Below are 26,565 nucleotides of genomic sequence, written 5' to 3'. Positions count from 1 at the left end.
AGTTGAAGATTTTACAAAGCGTGTCCAAATATCGCTGAAGATGGAAAGAAACATTTCTGGCATTGATTTGGGTTTTTTGGGGTTTTTTTTTGTTTTTCTTTTTGTTTTCCAGTGTGTTTTCCTGAAGTGCTGCTTTTGCCTTGTAGGGGGCGGGGGCGGGGGGAGGAGAGGAGGACCATAGAGCTTCTCAGAAATATCCAAGATGGTAACTCCTACCAGATGCTGCAGAAACTTCACAAACTACGGAAGCAGGGTTTTGCTGGGGTGCGGCCAAGCTGGAGTGACACCCCACAGCTCAAGTGCGACCAGCATAAGGCACTTATTACGCCTTCCAGGAAACTGTTGAAAATTCATGGACCCTTAAAATGCCTGGCAGAAAATACATTTTCAACAAGTGTGTTTTCATGAATGTATTTGCTCAAGTGTATTTTTGTCTTAGGCGGCACGGCCTGTGTCACAAAATCCAAGCATTGTCATACTGTCTTTATTTTCGTTTCCTTTTTAGTTTTAATGAGCCACTTGAACTTCTTTGGACTTTTAGAATGGAATGGCGATGGTTTCTGACTGCTTAAAATCTGTTCAGTTATTTTTGAGACAAAAGCAGTCTAGTGGTAGAATGAAACGATAATAGTAAGGATTTGAATGAACTCTTTTATAGTATTCTTCTAAGTGCTTTATACGTGACCCATGTGAAATACACCTCATTTATCATGTGGCTTCCAATAAACTCAAGCCGGTGCTTGCTGAGTTATCTCCAAGCTATCAGAAAAAGTTTTGCACCTAGTTTAGTATTCTTAGGTCTGACTCAACAATTACATCCTCAGAATATAACAAAGGACAAAAGAATGTAACGAATGTGAATCTCACATTTCATCAGATTCTGCCCTAGATGGGTATGGATAGTCAGGTCCTTTACTGATGAACTTTTTAAAGATCTTCGACAATTTTAATTATTTTTAAAGTTATTTTAGGATTAAATCTAAAAGAATTCTAAGTTTTAGTCCCAGTGACAGGAGTGCTGTGGCTATTAATTTCATATTCATTTACTTCAGTCATCCATTCATTTATGTGTCTGATAAATATATTTATTGAAGCCCTACTATAGGTCCACAAAATGGAAAGATAAATAAGATACAAAGAATGGCAAAAGAGGTATGAATTAATATTTTAAAGGAATTGAAACATGTGAACAACTAACATTATAGAAGAGGAAGCCTTCAGCTGGATTTCAAGGAATGCATAAGAGTTTTCCAGGCAGCAGATGGGAGAATACATATTCCAGGCAAATATAGCAACTTTATACCCTGTGAACAACCTTGTTCGCAATGCGAGAGGCAACAGAGGAGAAAGTCTATTAGGGGAAATCTGGAGTCCGGTCCCTTGCCTGGCCCTTTTATGATCTTGGTCATTTAACTCTGGACTTTGGTCATCACAAATGTGACGTGGCCAGAAGCCCAGGCTTGTATGGATATCCTCATTTGAAGTTTCATCTTGGAAATTTCCTGGTCCCAATTGTTGAGAATGACTAGGTGTAATGGACACTTTATAGCAGCAAGTTTTCTAAAGTGGAATATGTTACTGTTTAAGGTTTGTTCGCCCTCCATTAATCATCTTTTCTGTGGATGGTTTCCGAGCATCCTACATGAAGAAAGGCAGCAAGGTCATGCCTAACATTGAAAAGCTAAGTAAGTCATTTTCATGCTGTATTCTCGTCAGTATTCGTGGTCTGCACAGTAAATGCTTAGCTGTGGGCTTTGAGAGCTACGGACACGCGGCTTTAGATGTGTTTTATCATACGAGAGTGAAGGTAACACAAGTCTTTGATAGTTTATGAAGCGGATTCCCACACGTGAGGTAGCTCCTGCTGGTCCTCTTGTCCTAACATCTGAAATTCTGTTCCTAGGGTCCTGCGGCACACACTCTCCCTACATGAGGCCCGTGTACCCAACAAAAACTTTCCCTAACTTATACACTTTGGCCACTGTAAGTATTTTTTCAAATAATATAGATTCCGAGGGTGTGGATGTAGACCTCATCCTGAAGTGACTTAAAGGGAGATTCCCAAAAACATGTTTCTTAATGTTTAAAGACAATCTTTTCGTTTTCTATCTTGTCTGCGTGAGTCGTTCCCAGTAAATGTCTTTTACAGTTGTGTGGACGACTGAACTTCACTGCAGGTTCAAAACTGAACACTTTTTTCCAGGCGCAGTTCTGTTGGAGCACGTACATTAAACCTCTCTCAAATACCACAAGATCTATTGTGTATTTTCGGAATTTTTAAATAACAGTGTTGACTTCAAGGCCATTCTGTTTTCGTTTGTAGATACTCCCAATCCTATCTTGCTTTCTTCTTTAAAAACGTAATTTTGTTTATTTTATTATTATGATGATCATTATATTTTGAGAGAGAGGGCACAAGTGAGCAAGGGGAGAGAAAGAGAAGGAGAGAGAGAGAGAAAGAGAGAGAGAGAGAAAGAGAGAGAGAAGTGGGGCTCACCCCATGAGGGGCTTGAGCTTGCCCGAAGCGGGACTCGAACTCACACACTGTGAGATCATGACCTGAGCTGAAGTCAGATGCTTAACCGACTGAGCCACCCAGGCAGCTCTATTTATTTTACTATTATGATTGATTTGAGGGGTTCTGGGATAGAAATAGAACTTAAGGAAAAGGAAGAGTGTATTTTAAGTAGAAGCTTCTTTGGAGGCAATAAGTAAATTTCCATCTCAAAGTTAATTTACTGTAATGAAAATTATTGTCATCTTATTAAATTGCAACAGTTAAAAAAACCCAAATATTAAATTTCTTACAATCATGTTAAGTCTCTCAGATAGCTTATAATTAGTCCATAGATAATACTCATGTTTGCTCAGACATATATAAAGTCTCTATATATCTTATATAAATTTGGAAATTAAATATTGTTATAAAGCCTCCTATGACAAAAAAATTTATGATAGATCAAACAGGTACAGACTATTACATTGTTATTTTAACAATAAATTTGCTTTTACACAAAGGGACTGTATCCGGAATCACATGGAATTGTTGGCAATTCAATGTATGATCCTGTATTTGATGCCACTTTCCATCTGCGAGGGCGAGAGAAATTTAATCATAGATGGTGGGGAGGTCAACCGGTAAGTTTTGCATTTTTTATGTGTGTATTTGTGCGCTGAAACATTTCATCCCCAAATTTGTTACCTGTAAAAAAGATGCCTAAAATTTCCTCATACTTGGCAATGTTTCTGTCTTTTGGTATTTTATATATATGTGTACACATAATATTTAGGTGTATATGTGTGTACACAATATGTATATATATCCATATATGTATATACAGTATTTATGTATGTGTGTATACCTATTACACACATGCATAAATAATGTGTGTACATATATATGTTCATATGTCTACGTGTGTGTGTGTGTGTGTGTGTGTGTGTGTGTAGGTGAGGTTATGATTATAAAAGTGTGAGGTGATAAGTGTCTTCATTAGGCAGGTGGTGATGGAAATGGTGACAGGGGCTGAATTTCAGAAACATTTTGAGGAAGGAATATATAGTCATATCTTACTGATTTACCAGATTTATGGGTACAATGAAAAAGAGAAGTGAATGACTATGACTACCCCAAAATTTTAGCTCAGGTGCCATATGAATAGAAACAGGGAAGCTTGCTGAAAAGAAAAAAAAAAAAAAAAGAACTCAACAATGAAACCCACAGTAAGTTCATAAATTCTTTTGTTTAATCCGTTTTTTGAAATTCTTGGAAGTTACATGTAAGTGGAATTATACCTTAATTTTGGACCAGCAAATTAATACTTTGAAAGAACTCATCCTGTTTACTTCAGCTCCGATGGGTGGGCAGAAAGTAAAAAGGGATGTAGATGGCTTTCTACATAGTATTTTTCCTATGACTGTTTGTATGGTTGGGCAACTTGCTTTGGTCAGACATGAGCAAAATAGCAACATGAGGCCATAGTTGTTGAATGTGCAGAATTGAACCGAGTGCGCACGACCCTGGGTAGAAGGGTCAGAATCTCCACAGGAGCACAGCCCCGTACACGCAGTCATTGAAACGCATGTAGGAGAAAGACGGCAAATGGTTCCACCTCGTGTCGACTCTGATTGGAGGCTCCTGCCTTTGTGCAATCTGCTATGGCAAAGAGAGTGACCAGTGTCTGCATATACCCATGAATCTACTATCCCTAAACGGTCCCACAGCTGGAAATGTTTGCTGCAATCTATGGGCAAAATGGAGACTATAAAGTAAGAGAAAAATGGTAATGCTCTTTGATAAAAGGTCATTTGTGATAAAAAAAGATTCATAACCAAGAAGTATGCAAGGTTAAATATGGGCTTTTCATAAACAAACAAACACTGGAGTACTTCTTGTATGTCTGCAGAAGTATTTCTTTATAGTAGAGGTTTTGATTCTGCTGTCTTCATTCAGGCTGGACTCCCCGAAGTCTGTGATGACCTAAGTTGTGAGCATAGTAAAATTTGTTTACAAGGTGGATTTCATAAAGTTTATGATAGAGGAACATTTTATGTGTAAATGCAATGATTGAAATTAGAGTTCTCTCAAGCTATTATTATTAGTTGGTTTTTTATATTAATTTTGTCGTGGAAGCAAACTTGCCTGAAGAACCACAAAGGATATAGAGACAAATAGTAATTTTATCAAAGTGGATCACCTTACACCAAGTGTTGACCTTAGTTTCCCTCTAGGTTGGCAGGACTCAGAAGATGAGTCCACATCTTCATTAATTTCTGCAGAAGCAGAGCAGAGGAAATGCTGTTAACTTGCCCAATGGAGTGAAGTCTCTGTTTCAATCCTGTTTGCCTGTTTCCCAACTAACTCAAAGTTGATAGATTTGACCAAGTTCAGTATTTTCCTAGTGTTGACAGAGATTCAGAGAGAAACTGATTTGTGTTTCTATCTTCTTGAACAAGAGGACACCATAAGAATTTCAAGGAACATAGTAGCTATCATTTAAAAACATCTTACTGAAATTTGGCATAGAAGAAGAACATATGGATGGAAACTCTAGGAACTACAGAATAAGAGTATAAGAAACTATAAATATTATAAGAAAAGATGAGCCTTAATAAATATTTCTCAAGCATTTATCTCATCCTCTCAGAGGTTTATACATTTCACAAAATCACCAGTGAAAAAAATAATTGAGGTAGAGAAAATATTTATAAAAACCTTAGGTATTTACATTAAACTTAACTTATTTTTACTGAATGGTTAAAGCATGAAAGACATTTGGCTAAATAATAAAGGAGCCAGATTAAAAGGTAAACAAGAACCACTCTTATCCTAGTTTGAAATTTAATAGATGGGGTGAGGCACTTGTATAGTGTCCCATCTGACAATTTGAATCTCACCATTAGGCTTCCAAAAAAAATTTCTATAATTTAATTTCACCTTATTTTTAAAGTTTATTTATTTAATTTGAGAGAGAGAGAGAGAGAGAGAGAATGCATGAGTGCAGTGGTGGGGCAGAGAGAGAGGGAGAGACACAATCCCAGGCAGGCTCCACGCTTACCGTAGAGTGCTATGTGAGGTGTGATCTCACAACTATGAGATCATGACCTGAGCTGAACTAAAGAGTTAGATGCTTAACTGATTGGGCCACACAGGCACCCCTCACATTTTTTTTTAACACTGATATAGCCATTTTAGCAAACTCAAGTCTGCTTTTAATTTGTTAATCTTCAGAATGTGCTATTAAAAGTTGTTATTCACTTTATGATGCCACATTTCTCATACATATTTTTATGGGATTCCTCTCGTTGTTGCTTTACAGTTGTAGTTACTTTTTTCCAATTACAAAATTATGTTCTGTACTCTTCCTGGAGTTCCTGAAGTGTGTTTGTTTCTTTGAAAAATCTCTCTGCTCTAATCGTGCAATTTCTGATAGTAAGGTATCTCAGTGGGAAATTCCCCGTTCAGTTTCAATCTGGACCCAGCAAAGTGGAGAATGAATGAGACTCCAAGGGGTGCACGAAACATGGAGATTTGAGAAAAAAAAGTCCAACACCCCACCATCATGCAAGTTCTCTAAAGCCACAGTTTCCAGAGCAGGGCATTTCTAAGAGAAACGGAGGCATTCTTGTCATTCCTTAAGCTGCTTAGCCTACAGTTGTTTCTGCCAGTGTTGGTGATGCAATGAGTTGGTCCTGAGACCATCCTCATGAATTACAGTAGTGTGAAAATACAAGAACAATGGCATGTTGGAGAAAGAGACGGCAAAGAGAAGAATGACATTAGAACAGAAGTGAATTTCCAGGTCAAAGGGATGCCTTGATGCAAAGCGCAAGTGGTTGCCTCCCCCTCTTCCTGTCTATTTTATTAACCTGCTAGTGGGTGGTTTTGCTTTCTTTTAAGGAAAGTTGTACCCTTTATTCTTTTACCCTTTGTTTCTTTTCCCTAGATTGCTATAAATCTGGTTTTGTTCTTTTTTTTACTGTATTAATGTATTTAAGATGGACTCTGCTCTGTATTTAGAGTGCTGTAAATGCTCACGTGGCCACTTTGCTACTGGACTCATAATTATTTATAAGCCTTTCAAATGTCAGTTGAAGTCTCTGTCCCTAGGTAGTCACTAAATTCCCCCAGCCCTGGCTAAGCTCAGAGACCCTCCTTTGGGTTTTCATATTATTTCTGTCATAAATTCGACCATATATTTTTGAAATTATTCACATATCTGCTTTAGTCTGTGGGTCCCCTGGGGGTAGAATCTCTTTTTTCTCAGTCCCTAACCCACAGCCTGACACAGTTAGGTGTCCCACTACTGTGTCTTGAATTGCACTGCACCCTCTCTGACACCTGGTTTTTATCCTGTACTGTATCACTCACCTTCTTCTGGCCCTAACCGCCTGCGAAGAGCCACCCACGCCCACAGTCTGTCCTGCTGCAAACCCACTCCTGAATCTCAGTGAATGATTTATTCCAGCATCTGCTATGGTCCCATCCACCCCTCTGGCTTCCCAGAATTCTATGTATCCTGGCTCCATGCTTTTGAATGCAAAGGAATAATTTCCCTGCAAAGAACTGCTAGAAAAACTACGGTTGTAGTTCATGTTTTTGAAAAATGTTTTTTGCTTGTTTTCTACTCCTCCCCCTCCTCCCACAGCAGCATACTTTCATTTCAGAAAGTATTGGATTTCACAGTTAAATCCTTCTGATTCCAGTGAGACAGCTTTTATAAAAAAAAAAAAATTCCTGATAACATATCAAGTAGGTATAATGATGTACCCACTTGTGCCCTCTTCAAAATACAGCATGTAAGACACGAATATTGAAAACTGCCTCTAGATAAAGCAGAGCAATGGAGAAACGTTGGCATTAAAGGTGGGAAATCCAAACCCAGGGTCTTGTCAGGTTATTTTAGTTGTGCTGTTTTACCAGTCTGTGAGGAAATTTATTTTACATTCAAATTCAGAGAAATACTGATTTCCCATTTCTCTGAATTAACAAGGAACTAGGAACTTCTCTCTCTCTCTTTTTTAAATAGCCCCAGAGGCTTGCTTTTGCTTTTCTGTTTTTAGACCAAAGTTTTGGTGCCTTTTTTTTTTTTTTCTGTGTAATTACTAGATTTAACTTCTGAGCTCAGAAATATAATGTATACACATGACTGCAAGAGAAGTTTTATAGCTACTTATGATCTGATAACCCAAGAACATTATGTTTCAATCTCCTACCATTTGCTAGACCCTGACAGAATGGCTTCATTACTGCTACGGTCCTTTTGTTTGAGGTTTTTAAGTGTTTTTTAGTCTTAAATATTCTCTCATTTGTTCACTTTTTGCACTTTTCTGACCGTGCTCCCATTTTTCTTTTATAAAATATAGTCAACATGACTCGTATCAAAAAGCAGGAAGATGGGGCACCTGGGTGGCTCAGTTGAGTGTCCAACTTCAGCTCAGGTCATGATCTCACAGTTTGTGAGTTCGAGCCCTGCGTCGGGCTCTCTCTGCATCCAGCTCAGAGCCTGGAGGCTGCTTCAGATTCTGTGTCTCCCTCTCTCTCTCTCTCCCTCTTCCCTGCTTGTGCTCTGTCTCTCTCAAAAATAAGCAAACGTTAAAAAAAAAAAAAAGCAGGAAGAATGTTTTGCTTCTTTTTTGGAGAAGAAATGAAATTTTTTAAAAAAGTTTATTTTCAGAGAGAGAGAGAAAGAAAGAGAGAGAATGCCAAGCAAGCTTTGTGCTATCAGCGCAGAACCCAACACAGGGCTCTATCTCAGGAACTGTGAGATCATGACCTGAGTTGGACACTTAACAACTGAGCCACCCAAGCACTCAAATATATATATATATATATATATATATATATATATATATAATTTTTTTTTTTTTACCTTCTTATTGTCTTTGTGGTCCACTTGCTTTTTACAATTGGCTAATTTTTTTCTGATGACAAAGATTTTAATTGTCATTGTAAAAAGTTTGAGAAGTTCAGAAAAGTATGAAGAACAAATGATCCTGACTTTGCCATTGGGAAAATTTTAGCACACCCACTTCTGCCACCCTCTCTTCCAATGCACTTTTCTTATAGCACCGCAAGGACCCCTTCTGGTGGACTTTTCTCCTAAGCCTTATGGAACTAAAATTTACCCATAGGGCTTCCTGTTGTCCAGATAATGCCAACATCAGCATATATTCCACAGCATAACTTTAGAAAGTGCAGGCTCATCATTTGACAAAAGTGCATGTAAAATTTTCCATTAGAAAACCCCAGATTAATCTTACATTTCATAACTGCCAACTATTGCCTAGTACAACTTCCTTGTGAATATCAAGGCCCTAGGTTTTGTATGAAGTTGTTTGGATGTGAATATGCTAAATTTGAATCTCTGAAATTAAAATAAGTATAGAAATAGATCACTTAATATAAGAAACTGGTCTCTCTGGGATCTGATGTAGTTTTGAGGCACCTGCAGGCTGTCCAGCATTTAGTCTGAGTGCATCTTCTTTACAGTGGAGGTGCTGGATGGAGAGGCATGGCCACGCTCTTTCCTTATAGGCCCAGCCTACTCCCCCGCCCCTTGGAGCTCTGCCCCAACCTCAAATGACCAATGAAAACTGTACAAAGCAAGACCGTGCATAGCAAATTTCTTTTTACTTTCCGGCACATTGCATTCCCTCATTTCCAGAGACCACGGGGCTCGCATTCTCTCGCGAGAGGCGGGAAAGGGTACAGGGTTTGAAACATGGCGGATGACAAGGACCAGCAACAAACTGCCAGACCTGTAGAAGAGCCCCTGGATCTCATCAGGCTCAGCATGGATGAGCGAATTTACGTGAAAATGAGAAACGACAGAGAGCTTTGAGGCAGAGTACATGCTTATGGTCAGCATTTAAATATGACATTGGGAGATGCAGGGGAAACTGTGACTACTATAGAAATTGATGAGGAAACATACGAAGGGATGTTTAAATCAACAAAATATTTTTGAAAATATCAGAATATTACGATGCTCTTTGGGGAGATGATGGTGTACTAGTTGCCCTCCATTAAGAGTTGGCTGAACCAAAGAATTTGTCGTGTGTGGAATATAGGAGACTTTTTATGATTGCCTTTTTAAATGCAGAGACATTATAAAGAGAACTCTGTGTAAATTTTGATATTAAGAAACGACCAAGGATTCTTCCACTCCTGAAATGATTTGCAGATAAGTCAAAAATACTTAAGCTAAAGGACATCCCCCCCCCCCCAGCCATTTAAATAAATGTGATAACCAAGAAAAAAAAAAAGAACAAATGGACACATTTTGAACCCCGGTTGGCCTGTGTGTCCATGGCAGTTTGTCCGCGGGCTGAGATCCTCATATCTCTGACCCATCCCCATGGAAGGACGAACCACCTCTCCCATGCAGATGACATTCTCTAGCAGTTCACACCTCCTCAAATCTGAGAGGTCACTCTGTGCTCTCCTGCCCATTCCTTACTTGCCAGATGCAGCAGCTGTGATTTTGCGGGGCTCTCAGGGTCTTTAGTCCCTCCAAAGGAGCTTGGGAATCCATGCGGAATCCCCCAGGCCAGGCCACCAGACCTTTCTGAATCCATGGCCAACCTCCTGGAGGCCCCACACCTCCAAATATCCCCTCTCCCCCCAAAACAGAGGTTTTCACTGGAGTCGGTAAGACACTCTGAAAGTCTAGATACAGTGAAATCAGAAAAGGGGCTGGCTGCAATTCCTAGACCATTTTGCTTGGGTCTTACAACAAATGAGCCATATATTTCTTTCTGTTTGCCTCCCAAAGCACAGGGTGGGGGTGGAGGGTTGGTTCTTACAGACTTATGTTCAATGGGACACTGGCCATCTTAAGCTGTTTTTAATGTTCCTAGAATAACTGGATTATATTTATTTCCAATGCATAATAATAAAGATTAAAATAGATCTAGTGTTCACCAAATGCTAAGACACTGCTTTAAGGGCTTTAAATGTATTAACTTATTAAAGCTTAGAATAATCCTATGTGCTAGGTAATATTACCTACATTTTAAAGGAAACTGAAGCAAGGAGAGCTTAAGTCATTTCCTGGAGGACTGCATACTTGGTAAGTGACAGAGAGGAGGCTTAAAATCCAGCAGCTATCTGGTTGCAGAGCTCAGGTTCTTAACTGCCCTGTCTTCTGACTCGCAACAGCATGTGCTGGAAAGAATATTTCAAAAGCCTCAAAGAAATGCTTGGGTCACCTAACTTGTCCCAGGAATTTATTCTTAAATTTCCATTTATTGAAAAGCTAAATAAAAGACACAAGGGAAAATCCAAAATAAAAAATAGCTTTTTTTCCCCTTCTCATTCACCTAGCTTAAAACAAAACAAGACAAAGCTGGGTTCCAGGATTCTGGCATCTGTGTACCAAATTGGGGTTCTCCTCTATAGGCTTTAATAGGACAGGAAACATATGGTCCACTCCTGGGTCCTTTTATGAGCAGAATTCTGTCATATAAGTGAAATGTTCAAAACAATGATCAGAAAAGACAGGTACAGAAGAGACTTCTGAGATGAAATAGGAATTAAAAAATGCCACCAGAATCACAGCAGAGCTTTTGAAAGCTTTTGCAGAGAATGTATTGAATGACATTCATGGAAACAATGCTTCTGACTTCCAGATGTGAAAAGAGAATGATTGCAAATAATGTGAAATTTATGACGGGGTGTGGGTAAAGTATAAGAGATCTGATCTAATATATTTTAAAACTTTTTTCTTCTTTGAGAAGAAAAAAATCTCAGAACGTGTTATAAGCCTCTTATATTTTCCTCATTAGCTATGGATTACAGCCACCAAGCAAGGGGTGAAAGCTGGGACATTCTTCTGGTCTGTGTAAGTTGTCTTTATTTTGTCAGTGTTTGTAAAATTGCAATTATGATCAGTTTATGAAACATTAACTCAATTTGATTTCATTTCAGTTAAATACAAAAGCACTTGAGCTTTTCTATATTTTCTGATTGAAAATAATCTTCCAATCATTTTTTAGAGGTCTTCCCTCCTTTTTCCTCCATCTTTTCCTAATAGAATATGAAGATTTTCCCTTCTTGTCATCCTTCAGATTTTTCTGTCCATTTATAGGGTTTGGTAACTTACCACCAAGGATCGTATATTTCTCTTGGACTATTTATTGCTGTGGTTTGCATTATCATTTTCTATAAATATATTATAACATACTATGTTTATTTTGGTTCACAACATTAAAAGTCTAGTGTGGTCTCAGACAGCTGATGTAGTAGTCTAGAGATTGGAAATTCCAGACAGGAGACAAGGGGAAGCCTCTGTTTCCACTCCATTTTCCACTGAACTCTAGGATTTCCCTAATAAGAAAAATGGAAATACCACTTGTCTTCCCCACAGAGCTAATGGGGGGATTAGTAGTTAATGTTCATAAAGTAGTCTTTAGGTGAAACTTACCTAATAAAAGTGTCAACATGTTGATTATTTTTAAGGCTCCTTAGTTAGAAAAGGAATCTGTTTCAACTTTCATGGGGATTTTGTTCCCACTGAGATGTTCTTTCCATCTTTTTTTTTTTTTAACCACCTAAAGCTGTTTCCATATTTGCCTCTTATGCCTTAACAAAAATCTGACTATTCTATAATAGTAGTGTGCTGAGAGCAATCACAGGTTCAGATTAATCCAGAATGGGACCATCTATATTCCCCAAATTCAGGAATAAAAGTAGCTTTTTCAGATTTGAAGGGCTGCGTTGAAACTGGGTTTGGTGACTTTAAGACAGTGACCCTTTAAAAGTATCCCCCGCCCTATTTTTTAAAGAGCTTGTCTGAGTTGAGAAATAAGTGTGGGTATGTTAGAAATGACATGTAGATGACATGTTGATCTACCAATTTAATCATCTGCATTACATTTTTGTAACCCTTGACTGTCATAGATGCTTACAGAAATGATTTCTTCTGTTCCACAACATATTTGCTCAGCAGAACGGAAAGGAGCCAACAACATAATTAATACCTAGGTCCCACCCTTACCCCCCGAAACTGCTGCAAAGCTTCGTTGAAAAGGCCCAGTGTTCTGATTTTGAATGGCAATTTTCTCCACCCATTTCAAACTACTTCCAAGAAGGTAGCTTTTGTGTGCTCTAAAGATGTCCTTAGTTTGGCTTTGCTTCTCAGGCTATTGTTCTTTTATCTCTATATTCCAGGAGTGACTTGGATTTAGGTTTTTTTTGTTTTTTTTTTTTTCTTTAAAAAAAAAATCTTGTTGTAACTCACACACACACACACACACACACACACACACACACACACACACCAGGGTCATACTTTCAGTTTTTTAATGGAATATATGTCAGGGGAATCTACACATGGTACATTCTGAAAAATTTTAAGTTTAAAACCAGATTCAAGGTGCAGAGTTAGACTTGGAAGGCCATCTTTTTAACGTGATTCTGTACTGCAACCTAGAATTATTCTTGCTTTTTAAATGATAGTATTCTATTCCAAAGTACTGATGCTGCTGCATTCCATTTTGTGTGTGTGTGTGTCAATTCATGTTCAAAAGCAGTAATTCCTTTTATGTATGAGTGTTTAGATTGCTTCTAATCCTAGCGCTGCCACTTAATAGATTGCTGGCTGTAGACAAGTGATTTAATCCCTCGATAACATAGGGTGTTGTGAAGATGGAATGAGCTAACTTTTTTAAAGGGCCTAGTAGGGTGCTTAGTACACAGAGAGTAACCAATAAGTGGTTTTTGTTTTCTAGTCCACATCATCTCTTCCAACACTGACCATACAATGGCTATATGTGTTCTAAGGTAATTGGTTCCCTGTAACACTAAATGCCTCATCTGGTCCTTCATTTTCCATCCCTTCTATTTTTTTTTTTTCTTTTTCTGACCATCTCTGACATACTTGGTCTCAGAACAAATTCTATGTCAAACAGTGATGATAAAGACAGCGACACAAGCACCAATTCCCTTTCCATTTGGACACACACTGTTCCTTTGCCACATTTGTTTGTGCTGTCTCTGGGTTGTGTTTTAAACACTAATGGCTAGGGGCTATGTCTTTTTGGTTCCTGGGCAATTTCATAAAGATAATGTAGAACTCGTAGGAAAGTTAGAGACCACTTTGTCCAGCTCCTCATTGGCAAGGTTAGAATAGTGTGGCCGAGAGAGGTGAAATGTCATGCCCGAGCGTCACAGTTTGAATGGATATTCAGGCATCTACAGTTCTCATCTCTGGTTCTTAGGACACACACATACTCAGCTCCTGCCCAGAAAATGGTAATCCCCTGCTTATCTTTCTAAGAAGAGAATGGCGACTCCTCCGTAATGGTCTTTTTAGTAGGAGAATTTTGTATCTTTATTTACATTCATACAAATGCCTTGAACATGTTATACGTTTAACAAATATTTCATGAGTGTGTGTGTCATCTCTGTGGACTTGTGGATCCAGTACATGATGATAAAAGCTAACATTTTTCTAACTTCTGTGTGCCCGGCACTGTTCTAAGTGCTTTTCGTGTATTATCTCTTTTAATCTTTAAAAGAGCCTTATGAGATAAGAGCTATTGTTATCCTCATTTTATGGAGGCACTGAAACGTTAAGTAACTTGGCAAAGTCTAGTCACCAGCACATGTTGGAGTCAGCATTCAAACGCAAGCATTCCAGCCTCAGAGTGGATGCTTTTATTCCTTGCTGGTCAGACGCCCCATCCAACGAAGGTGTTAGAGGATGCGTGTTCTGAGCTCGACACAAAATCTATTAGCTTGTATTTTTCCATTAGCATCAAGGGAGTCCATCAGAGTCCATTTTTGTGACTTAACAGCAATTATGTAAAATAAAGCAGCTGGCAGGTAGGTCGTGAAATAAGGTAAAATGAAAAGGCTACCGCATTTGGTTTTTTTTTTTTAAGTTAGGAAAGAATTCTAAATATGTAATTATTTCGCTCAGATACAGAGGATTTCTGAGGCTGATGAATTAAATACCTTAAGTGATGATCTTGGCTTTGCTATGCCTATTTCTAATTCAATTATAGGCTATAATACACAGGGTCACATTTATTCAGTAGCCTTGAAATTTGTTTACATTAAGACTCATTTTATGTTAAACATGATTTTCTGGCGCTGTTGGGATAGTTCTAGACTGGGAGGGGGCCAGAGGAAGGACAAAGCTCCGATCTAGGAGAGTTGGTGGGGCTTGGGGGGTGGGGGTTGCCTGGGGAGAGGAACTGCTTGATTAGGGCTCCTGCCAGCTCCATCCAGCCTTCCACCATGGCTCTGGAGCTTGGTTTTTCTCCCAGCTTTCTCTTGTTCACCTCCACCAAGAGTAAAAGTGTAAGTGGCTCACCCAACATCCCACAATAAATTTCCAGTAGAGTTTATTTTTTGGAGCAGTTTTAAGTTCACAGCAAATGAAACTGGAAGGTACAGTGACTTACCAAGCCCCCCTTTGCCCCTGCACATGCATAGCCTCCCCCATTATCAATGTCCTCTACCCGAGTGGTGTGTCTGTTACAGCTGATGAACCTACACTGACACTATTATCACCCAGGGAACACAGTTCATATGAGGGGTCACTCTTGGTCACAGTAATGTTTACTGACTACAATTAAACTTGGGCTTTAGTTTGAGTTCGTCATAAACAAGCTCTAATGCCTGTTCTTGGATGGGGGGGGGGGGAGGCAGAAAAGCATGTCATGCTACTTGTTAGGGAAGAATAAGCCAATTTCCCCATAAATAAAGACATTGCTCAGCTTGTGAGCATCTCAGTGAAACTCAGCCCAGGATACAGTACCGTCATGTTAGCTGAGAGCTCCCAAAGCTGGTGCCAGATTTTGGGTAATTATATTTCAACAGAGGAATGAGACTTAAACACAAAAGTCATTGTGGATGAAGATTATACCCTGTCAGTCTCATAATTATAGGTGCCTATTCTTGATAGATTTTGATAAGCTAGAAGAGAATTTCATGAATACCTTTCCTAACCCCTTATTTTATAGAGGAAGAATGTAAAGTTTCAGATTAAATAATGTTTCCAAAGTCATATAGGTCTTTAGAGATAGAATGATAACTAATTATGATCATTAATAAAAATAAAGGTTTTTTGTTTTTTGGGTTTTTTTTTTTTTTTTTGGAACTTACTATGTGGTAGGCCCTGTACGTGCCCTTTGCCTGTTTTGTCTCATTTTATCTTTATGACCAAGCTATGTGCCATATGCCTTGCTATTATCTCTCTTTTACTGATGAGTAAACTGAGGCCCAGAGAGATCAAAGTGGGGTAGAGGTTAAGAGAGGTCATACCACCAGCAAGAAGCAGATTGAGGTGTCCTGGTAACCTCGGTGGCCATAGCTAATGGCTTTACTCACTGGATGGCAATGCTTCTGAGCCCAGGGTCCTTTTCTGCCTGTAGCAGAATCTCTGATCAGCCAGACAGGTTGCTCACTTGATTGTGAGTGAGAGTTTCAAGTCTCACCTTCTATGACAGAGGTTGAGCAATATGATATGTTGCAAATGGAAGTGGAAGTTTAAACACTGATTCGAAAGATGGCCTTTTATGACGAGGATGTGAAAGCAAATGGCGGTAAATAGAGAGCCCTTGGTCCTGGTGCCAGCGTGAGCAGTCATCAGGCTGAAGTTTGTGGAAATGCAACCTAACATCATGCTTTACTTGTTATCACCCTACAGAGTCATCCCTCATGAGCGGAGAATCTTAACCATACTGCAGTGGCTCACCCTGCCAGATGATGAAAGGTATTTGTTTCCATCTCCCTGACTTAACCTCTCCTTTCTTCAGTCTGTTTCCATTGTAGGTTAGAATTGGGTGAAAACTAGATGGGCTGTGAAATAGAAGCACAGTCAAGGTTTGGTATTATTAAAAGTTTTATGGTTCTCAGTCTTGAACGTTACCTTCCCTAAGAAGGGTATAATGGACGTAGGCTATTGGGGAGCATGTAATTACATGGATGGACTACAGCTGTTAATCCTGGCCACTACAGCAGAGGTTAAGGGAGTTCCTGGCTTTGATAAATGAACCAGCAGCATCCCAATGATGCCGGGGAAGCATTAAGACTGACTTTTCACTTTAATGGAGTGGTTCTTTTGGGCTGCAGACTGCATGGTCCATGTGAATTTTCACTGGGCTCTGTTATCTTGAAGATCAAAGACCTGAGTATGTGTTCAGATAATCCTTTGTGACGTTTGGTCCCTGAGAGTGGTACCAGGCAGTTACTACAGTGCGGGTGGTGTAGGGGGCAGTGGATGTGGAAAAAATAGAATTCCTACCCCCAAAAAAACAAGAGACATTTTCCATGGTAATACTAACAGTGGTTGGGATATTAATTAACTTGATTTGAGATAATTTTCTCTTAATGTGAAGAGACACTTGATATTCTTTGTTATATGTGGTTTGAGGGAGATTCTGAACCTTCCAATTTTCCCGTAGGCCTTCAGTCTATGCCTTCTATTCGGAACAACCTGATTTCTCTGGACACAAATATGGCCCTTTTGGCCCTGAGGTTAGTAGCTTATCATCTGCTTGAGGAGAACCTGTGCCCCTGGCTACCTGAGCTGCTGACCTTATTTCAGGTCTCGTACAAAGTGTCTTGTATATGCAAGGTTTATATATATACTACAAGACTAAAAACATTTAAAAAAATCTTGAACATACCTGTTTCTCTTATAAGAATTTCATTTCAGATTGATTTGATATTCAAACATATCCTAATCTTGGTGTTGACAGGAGAAGTATGTGCCATCCCTGAAGGCATTAGTCAAAAGGTGAAGGATCAGGGAGGGTTGGCATTTGCCATCACTGGGATAGAGTGGAAAGGCATCTGGAGATGAAACGCACAATACAAAACATTACAACTGAATTTTAGCTCTGTTACAATGATTATGCAGTCAGAGAGGATAGGTCAGCTAAGTAGCTCTAATAGCCTGAGCAGGTGCAATCAACCTGGTATATGTTATAGCATTGGACCCTTCTTTATTTGATCAATTTAGGCATAGATATATACCTGTGAAACCATCACCACAATCAAGACTATGAATGTATCCATTATTCCCCCAAATAAAATTAATTCTTTTTTTTAAATTTTTACCGTGTATTTATTTTTTAGAGAGAGAGAGAGAGAGAAGGGGAGCACAAACAGGGGAGGGACAGAGAGAGAGGGAGACACAGAATCCCACGCAGGCTCCAGACTCCGAGCTGTTTGCACAGAGCCCAATGCGGGGCTCGAACTCACAAATGGTTAGATCATGATCTGAACTGAAGTCAGATGCTTAACCAACTGAGCCACCCAGGTGCCTGAAATTAATTTTTAATGGAGAGAGATGCACTATTGAATGAATCTATTTAGCAGAGCAATGTAATGCCCTTTTATCAGTCAGTCAGTAATCTTAGTTGGAAACAATCTGTTATATGATATCCAGTATAACTTCAAATTCAGAGGTGGGAAAGAGATAGTTGTGTTTTGTTATGTTCCTCATTTGTCTGGAAATGGAAATCTTCGCAGTGTTGCAGCATAGATCACTTTAAAACATGACAGGATTTGCAAATCTAAAACGTTTTCCATCTCTCTTTCTAACTAGTGTGGTAAGATCTACATTGACACAATAAAACTTGATTTGGGATAAAAAATCATTTCAAAAACTCTGTTAATGGAAGCTGCCTTCCATTCTCTAATAGGCTGTGACAACACTGCTCGTGATAATTAAGTTCATTGTGTTCAGGATAAGATTGAGTAGGAAATACAGAGAAGTGTGTTGGTTTAAATACTTTTGAACAAAACCCAGTATATCTAAACAAAGGCAGTAAATACCAAGAAGCCATAAATATTTTTGAATGTTTCAACATCAATTCTGTCATGATTTTTTTAAACACTGGAAACTAATGGCTATGTGAAACCATTCTTAGTTTGCCTTAAATCATTGAAGTTATATAAGTCTGATGCTCTTTTTCCTGTCCCTTTGATGTTTAACGAGTGTTGCATGATTATGAAACACAAATGATAAAATGAGATAAACATCTGCATGAAACACAAATCTTATTCTTGCCAGAACAAGCATGGCTGTTTTATCTTTAGGATGACTTTCTTTGAGATTAATCTAAAGTGAACAAAAGGAACTACATTTTATGAAAATGTTAAAAAAAAAATCCTAAGTAGTTCCATGTGCCTTATTTAAAAGTTCAGCTTTGCTTGAATAATAATATCCCTTAAAAGATCCCATGGCATAGGCAAGCGAGAGGTTGGTTTAGCCATTCTTTTAAAAGGAAGAAGCTGGACTGGGGCCGCTCGAGTCACCTGGCTGGTAAGTGGACTGAGCGGTAGAATCTCAGAACTCCTGGGCCAGGGTCTTCCCATAGAACCATTTATCTCTCCTTTAGTCCAGGACATAAGCAGAGTGGTCATTAATAACCATGTTCAGTTCATACAGAAGATTTTCTTCATGTCAAAAGTTGGCTTTTGACAATGTAGATGAAGTATAACCCTTACGGTCCTGATTTCCTTAAAAGTCATAAAGCTCAGCAATGTTTTTTATCCATGAACATCTCTGGATTTCTAGAATGTGTAGTTCAGTTGTAATTGCGTACTTGAAAGTGTCTGTGTGCATGTTTTAATCAAGAAATAAACTGAAAGGTTTCTTTTAAAGTACTGAGCAGTGCTAAATGGAATGTAATATAAGATGCTTTCGTTTGTTGTAGTGATGATGCTGTGCTCAGGGTTACTCCTAAATATACAAACAGAGATTTTTTTCTTCTAGAATTTTTGAATTAAGACTTGAAGGTATTAGAGCTATGTTCTTTTTAGTATTAATACTTCCTTTTAACTGGGATATTCTCATGTATCCCCTGAGTAAAACTCTTAATTAGGTCCTTGGAATGTATCTCCAGTTACGATAACTTGGTAACCTGGTCACTTTCTTCTGGTAAGGCAAGAGATATTTTCAGATTTCAACTATTTTTCATTTGGTTCTAGGAATCCTATTTCTACTGAAAAATAAAAACAAAACCATTTATGCTTTAAAAATGCAAAACCAAAACAAGCCAGCAAAACCTCTTTTCTGTAGTAGACGAATTGGTTTATATGCCTGTAGATCCGTTATATACATGTGGTGTGCATGTAAAGGCTTTACAAACGGAAATATTATTCATAAAATCAGTAACATGTCTTCACTTACATCTAAGGAGAAAATACCTTGCATTTGAAGTTTAATTGAAAAAAATTAAAAATGCTGTGTGCTACAACGAAGTTGAAATCTGTGCATTATTTGCTTACTGTCTGAGTATACTTTTTCCAGGACGATTCTCAAAGACTATTAAATGAGATGACCAAACTTTGGGCTAATAGCTTCAAGAAATGGTTTATTGCTCCTGGTTTCATAGTGTAAGGGTGAATGTTCAGAAACATGCTTGCTTTTGATTGTTGGCGCAATCTTTTTCTCTTTGACCTGTGCTTTCTCTGTGACTCCTCGTTCGGCTGCTCTTCCAGGCCTAGAGGCAGAGCTTTGGCTGGCTAGTTACTACCTTCAGATGGCAAAGTATTCTTCTGAAAAGCAGGGAAATTTGCCCCTCTCCCCCCGATCCTCCTAATAACCTCAGGCTAAATCTTCTAAAGTCAGACTAAAGTATGGCTGGTCAGTGAAATCTTAGCTTTTGTCTACCTCTAACATTTGAAGAAGGAAGTACGTGCAATATAATCACTGGATGAAAACTCATTTTGGCTAAATCCTGTTTCTCCCGCTGCTCCTCTAACCTGCTGCAACCAGAAGGGCTCACCTTTGGAGTCTTCTGAATGGTGGGGTCTCTTGCAAATGGCTGGGTGTCTGATGGGCCGACTTGAGCACTAGCTGAAATGTATTCAGTGACCATGAAATGGGAAACTGTCTTTTTCCTTTTGCTTCTCTTCTCGTGGAGAACTGCCTGAAACTAGATGCATTAAAAAAAAAAAAAAAACAAACACCACCAAGCCAGAGTCCATGGGGCTGTGTCTTTCAATTGCTCTGCCAGGGACAGAGGATGAGGCGGAAACGGAAGTGCCTTTGCAGTGGCTTGCTCTGGAAACGGTGAAATGGCATGGCAGATGGCCTCCCTCTTGGATACACTAACATTGTTCCTCCTTCTGCCCCTTCCTGCATCTGAATGATTCTTGGAGCAGCAGTCCCACCAAGAGAGACTCAGCCAGGGAGACGTCAGGGCTTGCTGCTTTAATTCACCTTTGCACCATCAGCAAATCAGGGGCCTGTTTTTCTCTAGCGTTTGGAAGTCCCAAAGGTTATCTTCCTTACTCAGGTTCTGTGTCAGCCTTCACCACTCTCTCTAGATTTTCACAATGAGATGTATAAAAAGAGTATAAGCACATAGACTCTTTTTTGAGATCTGTACCAAGATGAAGAGATCTTGATGAGTTTTACATTTTACCTAATTTTGCAAGATAGTTTTTTAAAAGACAGTTTTATTTATGGTTCTCTCTTGGATTTAGAGGTCCTCTGTACCAAAAACCTAAATTATCAGTGGGAAGGAAGTTCTCTCTCCTGCTGAAAGTCCTGATTTGTCTAAGTATACATTTATGTCCAAGGAGGATTGCTTATTATTTATGCTCCATTCCATCCTTGGTTTAAACATTTTCCCCTAATCCTTGCAAATGAAGGTGACACTTGCTTTGATATAGTGGTGGTGTGAACAGATATCCATCAGATTCTGAATTGGAGCCACCTACATGAATCCCACGGTTACCTTGAAATGACTAAATGGCTAGTGTTTTATTTGGTTTTCTGCTAGTACTTTATAAATGGAGAGCTCTTCATAACCAAAGACCAGTCTCTCCCTAATGTGGGATTTAATAGAATGCAGAACTGTATGTCACCTTCAGTATATCCACAAGCAGTCTCCTTAGCCCAAGAGAAACCCGCATGACTAGATTCTCTTAAATTATATTCTTGCTCGAAGCCTCAGGATGGGTTTAGGAAGCTTCTCTCTATAGAGTTCCATGAATCATTTCTCCTACCAACTTTTTCTCACTTAAGGAGCCTTAGTCTTTTTAACTAAGGCTCTGCTGACCCAAGATGGCAAAGTGTGAGCTTTATTATCTGACCCAGAGGGACAGACGACTTCTGAGTCCAGACATCTCTATCCGCCAGTACAGGAGAGTAGTTATGGCTCACCTCTTACTCCGGCTAAGAGACCTAAGAGGAAGGTTACCCCTAAGAGGAGACAGGAAAGACCAGTTGCTCCTCCAAAGAAAAGAAGAAGAAAATTACATAGGATGGATCATTATGCTGCGGAAACTCGTCAGGACAAAGTAAGTTTATCTATTGTTCCAAAGCTTTGTGGCGGGTAGGTCTGAGTTGAAGGTTTTCTTTAGTGCCTTGCTTTGAAAATCAGCTGAGTATGTTTCAGAAAAACTCTGGTTTTGTCATTCTTGGCTTTGAGTCCAGAAGAATCTGGCACTTCAGAGGTTAACACTAACGTGAAGACCTCCTGAACTTTCTGCAAGATGGGAAAAAAGAACCTTCCACTTTCTTTAGAATCAGTCGCCCTAAACCTAGTATTAACATTTAGGCTTGAACGAATGTTAGGAAGGCTGTTGGTTTTGCTTGCACTTATTCATGGAATTGGTTACAATGGTTTGTAGCCTTGGTTCTTGAGACAATCCAGCAAGGCAGCGAGGGGATTCCTCAAAGACCATATAAATTCGAACTCAATAGAAAATTGGCTCAGATTAATGGTGCATACCTTCAGAGTCCAGAAAAGGTCTTAGGTTATAGACAAGGGAATAGCTGAGGTGGAAAGCAAGAGAAAACAATGGGTAGTTGGAACTGTGTGTATTTTCTTATAGAGACATGAATAACGTCGACTCTTTTCAGTACATTCAGAAGAGGTTAGAAGTTGTCACTTCTCTCAAAACCTTCAGGTACCTCTGAGGCACTCTCTTGCTTATGACCATCTGAAATCGTCACTGAGAAGCAGGTCTTGGATTTCACCTGAGTTGTCTGGTGAAAATAAGGCATTGCCAAGCATTGACATATTAATGCTTTTGGTATGTTTTTGTTGAGGCAAAGGTCTTAGAAGAAAGCATGGTTTTCCCAAAAGCAAATACCATTTAGTTCCACACGTGGTAGCCCTTCAGATGATGCTGGCGCATATCATTCTGAGACTTTTCACTTGTGACTTACTCCTTGGGACAGAATTTGAAATACTGACTCCTGCCATGAAGGAAAACAAGTTTACGGCTGATTTTACTGAGGATGTGATTTGAGGAAAGGTCTTGAGTCATCTGAGAAGACACTAATGGAGGATAATATTATATGTCTGAAATAAAAAATGATATGCAGACCCTTCTGTTCTTACCAGTCATCTTGGGTGTATGTGTGTAGTTGCAGCTAAGTTGTAAAATTCACCTGAAGTACAGCCAAGTGTTTGTCTGATGAGGTGTTTCTTGGAAATCTTTCCATCGCATAGAGATGACAGTGAGAGGGAAGTCTCTAGTGTGTGGGAGAATTCATGCTGTTAGAATCTTCCACTGGAGGCAAGAAAATGAGAGATGGATTATATTTCTTAAGATTTGTAAATCTTCAGACAACTGAGTTTTTGTGTTTCCTTAAGCTCAATAAGAATTCTAGAATAAGCTCAGTGGTTCACGTCTTCTGAAGTTAAGACTCTTGTAGATTCTTATTCACTCAAAATCAGCTTGAAAGGGACTAAATTGAGAAGCAATAGCTTGTTTCTTAGAAGAGATTCTTCTAGTAACCTTGTTTCTTGGAAGAGATTCTATTATGGGATCAATTATTCTCAGACATTGACAGTTAAGTTCTTGGAGACATTAGATGGATTCCATTGTATTAATGATGTTCTAATTTAGCATCAGATGGAAGGGTACCATTTTACCTCACAACTGTTTTTGATTCACTTAGCCTCCATCGTCTTGCCATGGTTCAAAATCTGATGTGATTTCACCTAGCAAACAACAGGCTTAAACTATCCATCTGACTTTCTGCTCACTCTCAAAATTCTTGGATTTAAATAACATTGTTACATTTTAGAAAGGCCAGTTTATCTCTAAAAAAAAAAAAGAATTTACCTTCATCTTTCTGATATTTTTGTATCACAGAATCTTAAAAGGGATTGAATGAAGGGAGATTTTACATTCCTGAAATAATACAAATAAAAGTGATCAGAACAGATTTCCATTAAGAGCAGCAGACAGATCTCCCTAGACAAAGCTCTGCCTCTGGGCCTGAAGTTTTCTTTCCAGAATGTTCTAGGGGTAGAAGATCTATGAGAAACTAAAAGGAAAAAAAAAAACCCAAAAACCTGCCGGGCCTAATTTGCTCTTTTTTTCCAGATGACGAATCCTCTGAGGGAAATTGACAAAACAGTGGGCCAGTTAATGGATGGACTGAAACAGCTGAAGCTGCATCGCTGTGTCAATGTCATCTTTGTTGGAGACCATGGTAAACCTTTGTTTCTTCTTCGCTAATAGGACAACTACATAGATCATGTTTCTGATGGAGAACGCTTGCCCTCAGAGTCCCAGATTGTATTCTTCACCTTCTTCCCTCTTTCTTTAGGGTAGGGAAAGAAGTCAGCCATGACTCAAAAGTGTGAGATGACACGAGATGACCCTGGATCATTCTGACCCAACCCGGGGACTTCCTGTGTCATCCTTTTCTTTGCAGGAAAGAAAGTCTTTCCACAAAAATCTGTCTCTTGCCAAAGTGTGGCAGACAATTTGCTTGTGGTATTAATAGCTTCCTCTCTGTGACATATCAGGTGATACTACTCATCTCTGCTAGCCACATCCCCAAAAAGAGCCTACAGAGTTTATGTGCCTAAAAAAAAATCAATCTAAATATGATACGGAGGAGGAGACATAGGATTCTTGTCAAAGAAGAGGTATATAAGTAAAACGATTTCCCTGTATTCACTGAGAGAATTCAAAACCAAAACCACAGGACCTTGCTTCAGTACAGAAACTGTTAAAGAGAGGAAGAGGCAGAGTTTTTCTAAATCACTGTATAAAGTAGAAGAATTCATAACCACTTTGTTGAACATCATAAACATTAGATATTATGGAGCTGCAGGGAGTTCCTCAGAGGGCGTTCTTATTCACAGCTGTGTACCCTGAGTTCTATCTAGAGAGTGCCTCCTGCATTCCAGAACTATCAAATTGAAAGAATGACCCTGGAATGTGGGCCTGCTCCCTTCTAGGAAAAGGCTTCAGAGAAAAAACAATTGGTAGACTCTTTGGTAGTTGTGTTAAGAATGGCAGGCAAGGGTCCCTAGTCAAAGGTCTGCTTTGGGCCTGTAGTTTTCTTTCCAGAATGTCCTAGAAAATCTAGGAGAAGTTAAAAAAAGAAGTTGGGGAACTTGCTTGCTCTTTGGCAGGGGCTAAATGTGACCCTCTGCAAAATCATGCTCCATAAGATTGACTTGGGAGAGAGCTACAGATAAGACAGAGATTCTGGAGCATGTGACACGGCTGATTCAATTTAAGTTGCCCAGAGGTGTCAAGAGCATTTGGTCACAGGCTGGAGCCTCATGTCTAAGAAGTGGATGGGTGCCAGCGAGTCACATGCTGGAGCATTGTAAAGGTCTTAGTTTAAAACCTTGTCTTACCAGGTGCAGGCTTCTGAGATGAGTAGGTTGCTTTAGTTTTGGGAAGCCATTGCATCTCTTTCTTAAAAGGTAGTATGGTCTAGTATTTCAGAGCCTGGGCTTTGGAGTTAAGAAGTAATTTCAGTGGAGTTCAAATTGCACTGTGCCACTAAGGAGCCACCTCGTCATATGCGGCCTCCTTGTCTGCAGAATGAAAACACTAATACTACCTACACAGAGTTAGTCCAGAGGGTGAGAGTGATGACGCTTGAGAAGCTCTTCACATATGGTCTTTGAAAGCAAGAGAGATGGTTCACCGCTACGATGGCAAAACTGACTTCCTAGACGTGTAACAAATGGAAGATCCTTCCAGTCTTCCACCAATATGTGTTTTGAGACTTGCTTTTTCTGAGTTAACAGTGTACTAAAACAGTAGCTGTTCATTGTTTTTTCTTTATGATGGTTTAAATGTTAAAAGACAAGTTGTATCAACTTTGTGCTATGTTGGGATATGTTTTTGTCTTTCTTCATTCCCATTTGTATTGCAAAAGGGATGGGGTGTCTTGATCTGGGATCCCAGAAGGTGATAATTTGGATTTTATCAGGTTTGCGCCACTCTGGGTTGTATTTCTTTATTCCAAAACCTTATGATGTCCTTTACAGAATCACTTATTTTCCCCCTCTTAGAGAATATCTATATATTGGATTGTGCAAAGCAGTATATTAAATCTTCATCGTTCTGTGTCATCTCGTAAATTCCAAAATGACCATAAATGTGTCTACCAGTCCCCATAGTCTATTATTCTGACATTTGAGTTTATGTTGTTTTTTTATTCATCTATTTTTAATATTGATTAAGAATTTTTTTTTTTTTATGGGGGCAGAAAACCAGTCTTGGGTAGGGCAGGAATATTTGTTGGTTAAAAAAATTCCCTACCTACACACTTTTTGTGTTTGAGTTGCTAGCTTTCAGTTTTGACTGATTACATTGTTTACAACTTGTTTTCAGCAATATTTTGTTTTTCAGTTTGGGTGGTCATTGGGGCTGACATTTTTTTCTCATCTCTTGTTGCCAGTATTGTTTTGTCAGTAACGTCCAAGGCCACCAGTGGAGACAGACTGAGGACTGGTGATTATGCACTCAAGTCAGGAGATACATTAGAGAGAATTGGAAAATGACATTTTGTAAAAGAGACACAGAACTATGTATTCCAGTTATTTCCACCACCCCCAGCTGGGAAGAGTTTGAAGCAATCTAGGATTTTTTTTTTTAGAGTAGATCTTTTCCATAATGACTGTGTAAATAGCTTTTTAAAAACAAGATCGTAGTCACTTCCTCTGTCTTGCTGTTCCTGCTGAATGACTTAAAATGATCATTGAGATGATGCATTTTCCACCTTCTGGCACTGCAAGATGATGTGGCTATATCAGAATCTGGTGAAATGATTATAGAAAGGAGCATTAAAAAATGTAAAGTCAAGTTAAGAAATCTCA

General features: G+C 39.0%; 1 protein-coding gene across 7 annotated transcripts in view; it reads left to right on the top strand.

Annotated features, from left to right (window-relative positions):
* The window catches only part of ENPP2 (ectonucleotide pyrophosphatase/phosphodiesterase 2), a 110,784-nt gene that overhangs the window by 48,653 nt on the left and 35,566 nt on the right, over positions 1-26,565 (top strand). For 5 of the 7 annotated variants that reach the window (XM_042972775.1, XM_015534610.2, XM_015534609.2 and 2 more), the window contains exons 6-13: positions 1,588-1,685; positions 1,904-1,983; positions 3,019-3,138; positions 11,290-11,345; positions 16,161-16,226; positions 16,918-16,990; positions 21,620-21,775; positions 23,819-23,927. In XM_042972775.1, the coding sequence (XP_042828709.1) occupies positions 1,588-1,685; positions 1,904-1,983; positions 3,019-3,138; positions 11,290-11,345; positions 16,161-16,226; positions 16,918-16,990; positions 21,620-21,775; positions 23,819-23,927 (758 nt within the window). The remainder of the gene's footprint in view (positions 1-1,587; positions 1,686-1,903; positions 1,984-3,018; positions 3,139-11,289; positions 11,346-16,160; positions 16,227-16,917; positions 16,991-21,619; positions 21,776-23,818; positions 23,928-26,565) is intronic. The other 2 variants (XM_007075581.3, XM_007075584.3) reach the window with 1 other exon arrangement.

Source organism: Panthera tigris, chromosome F2 (genome assembly GCF_018350195.1).
Source record: "Panthera tigris isolate Pti1 chromosome F2, P.tigris_Pti1_mat1.1, whole genome shotgun sequence".
NCBI lineage: Eukaryota > Metazoa > Chordata > Mammalia > Carnivora > Felidae > Panthera > Panthera tigris.
This window is presented reverse-complemented; position numbering and strand designations above follow the sequence as displayed.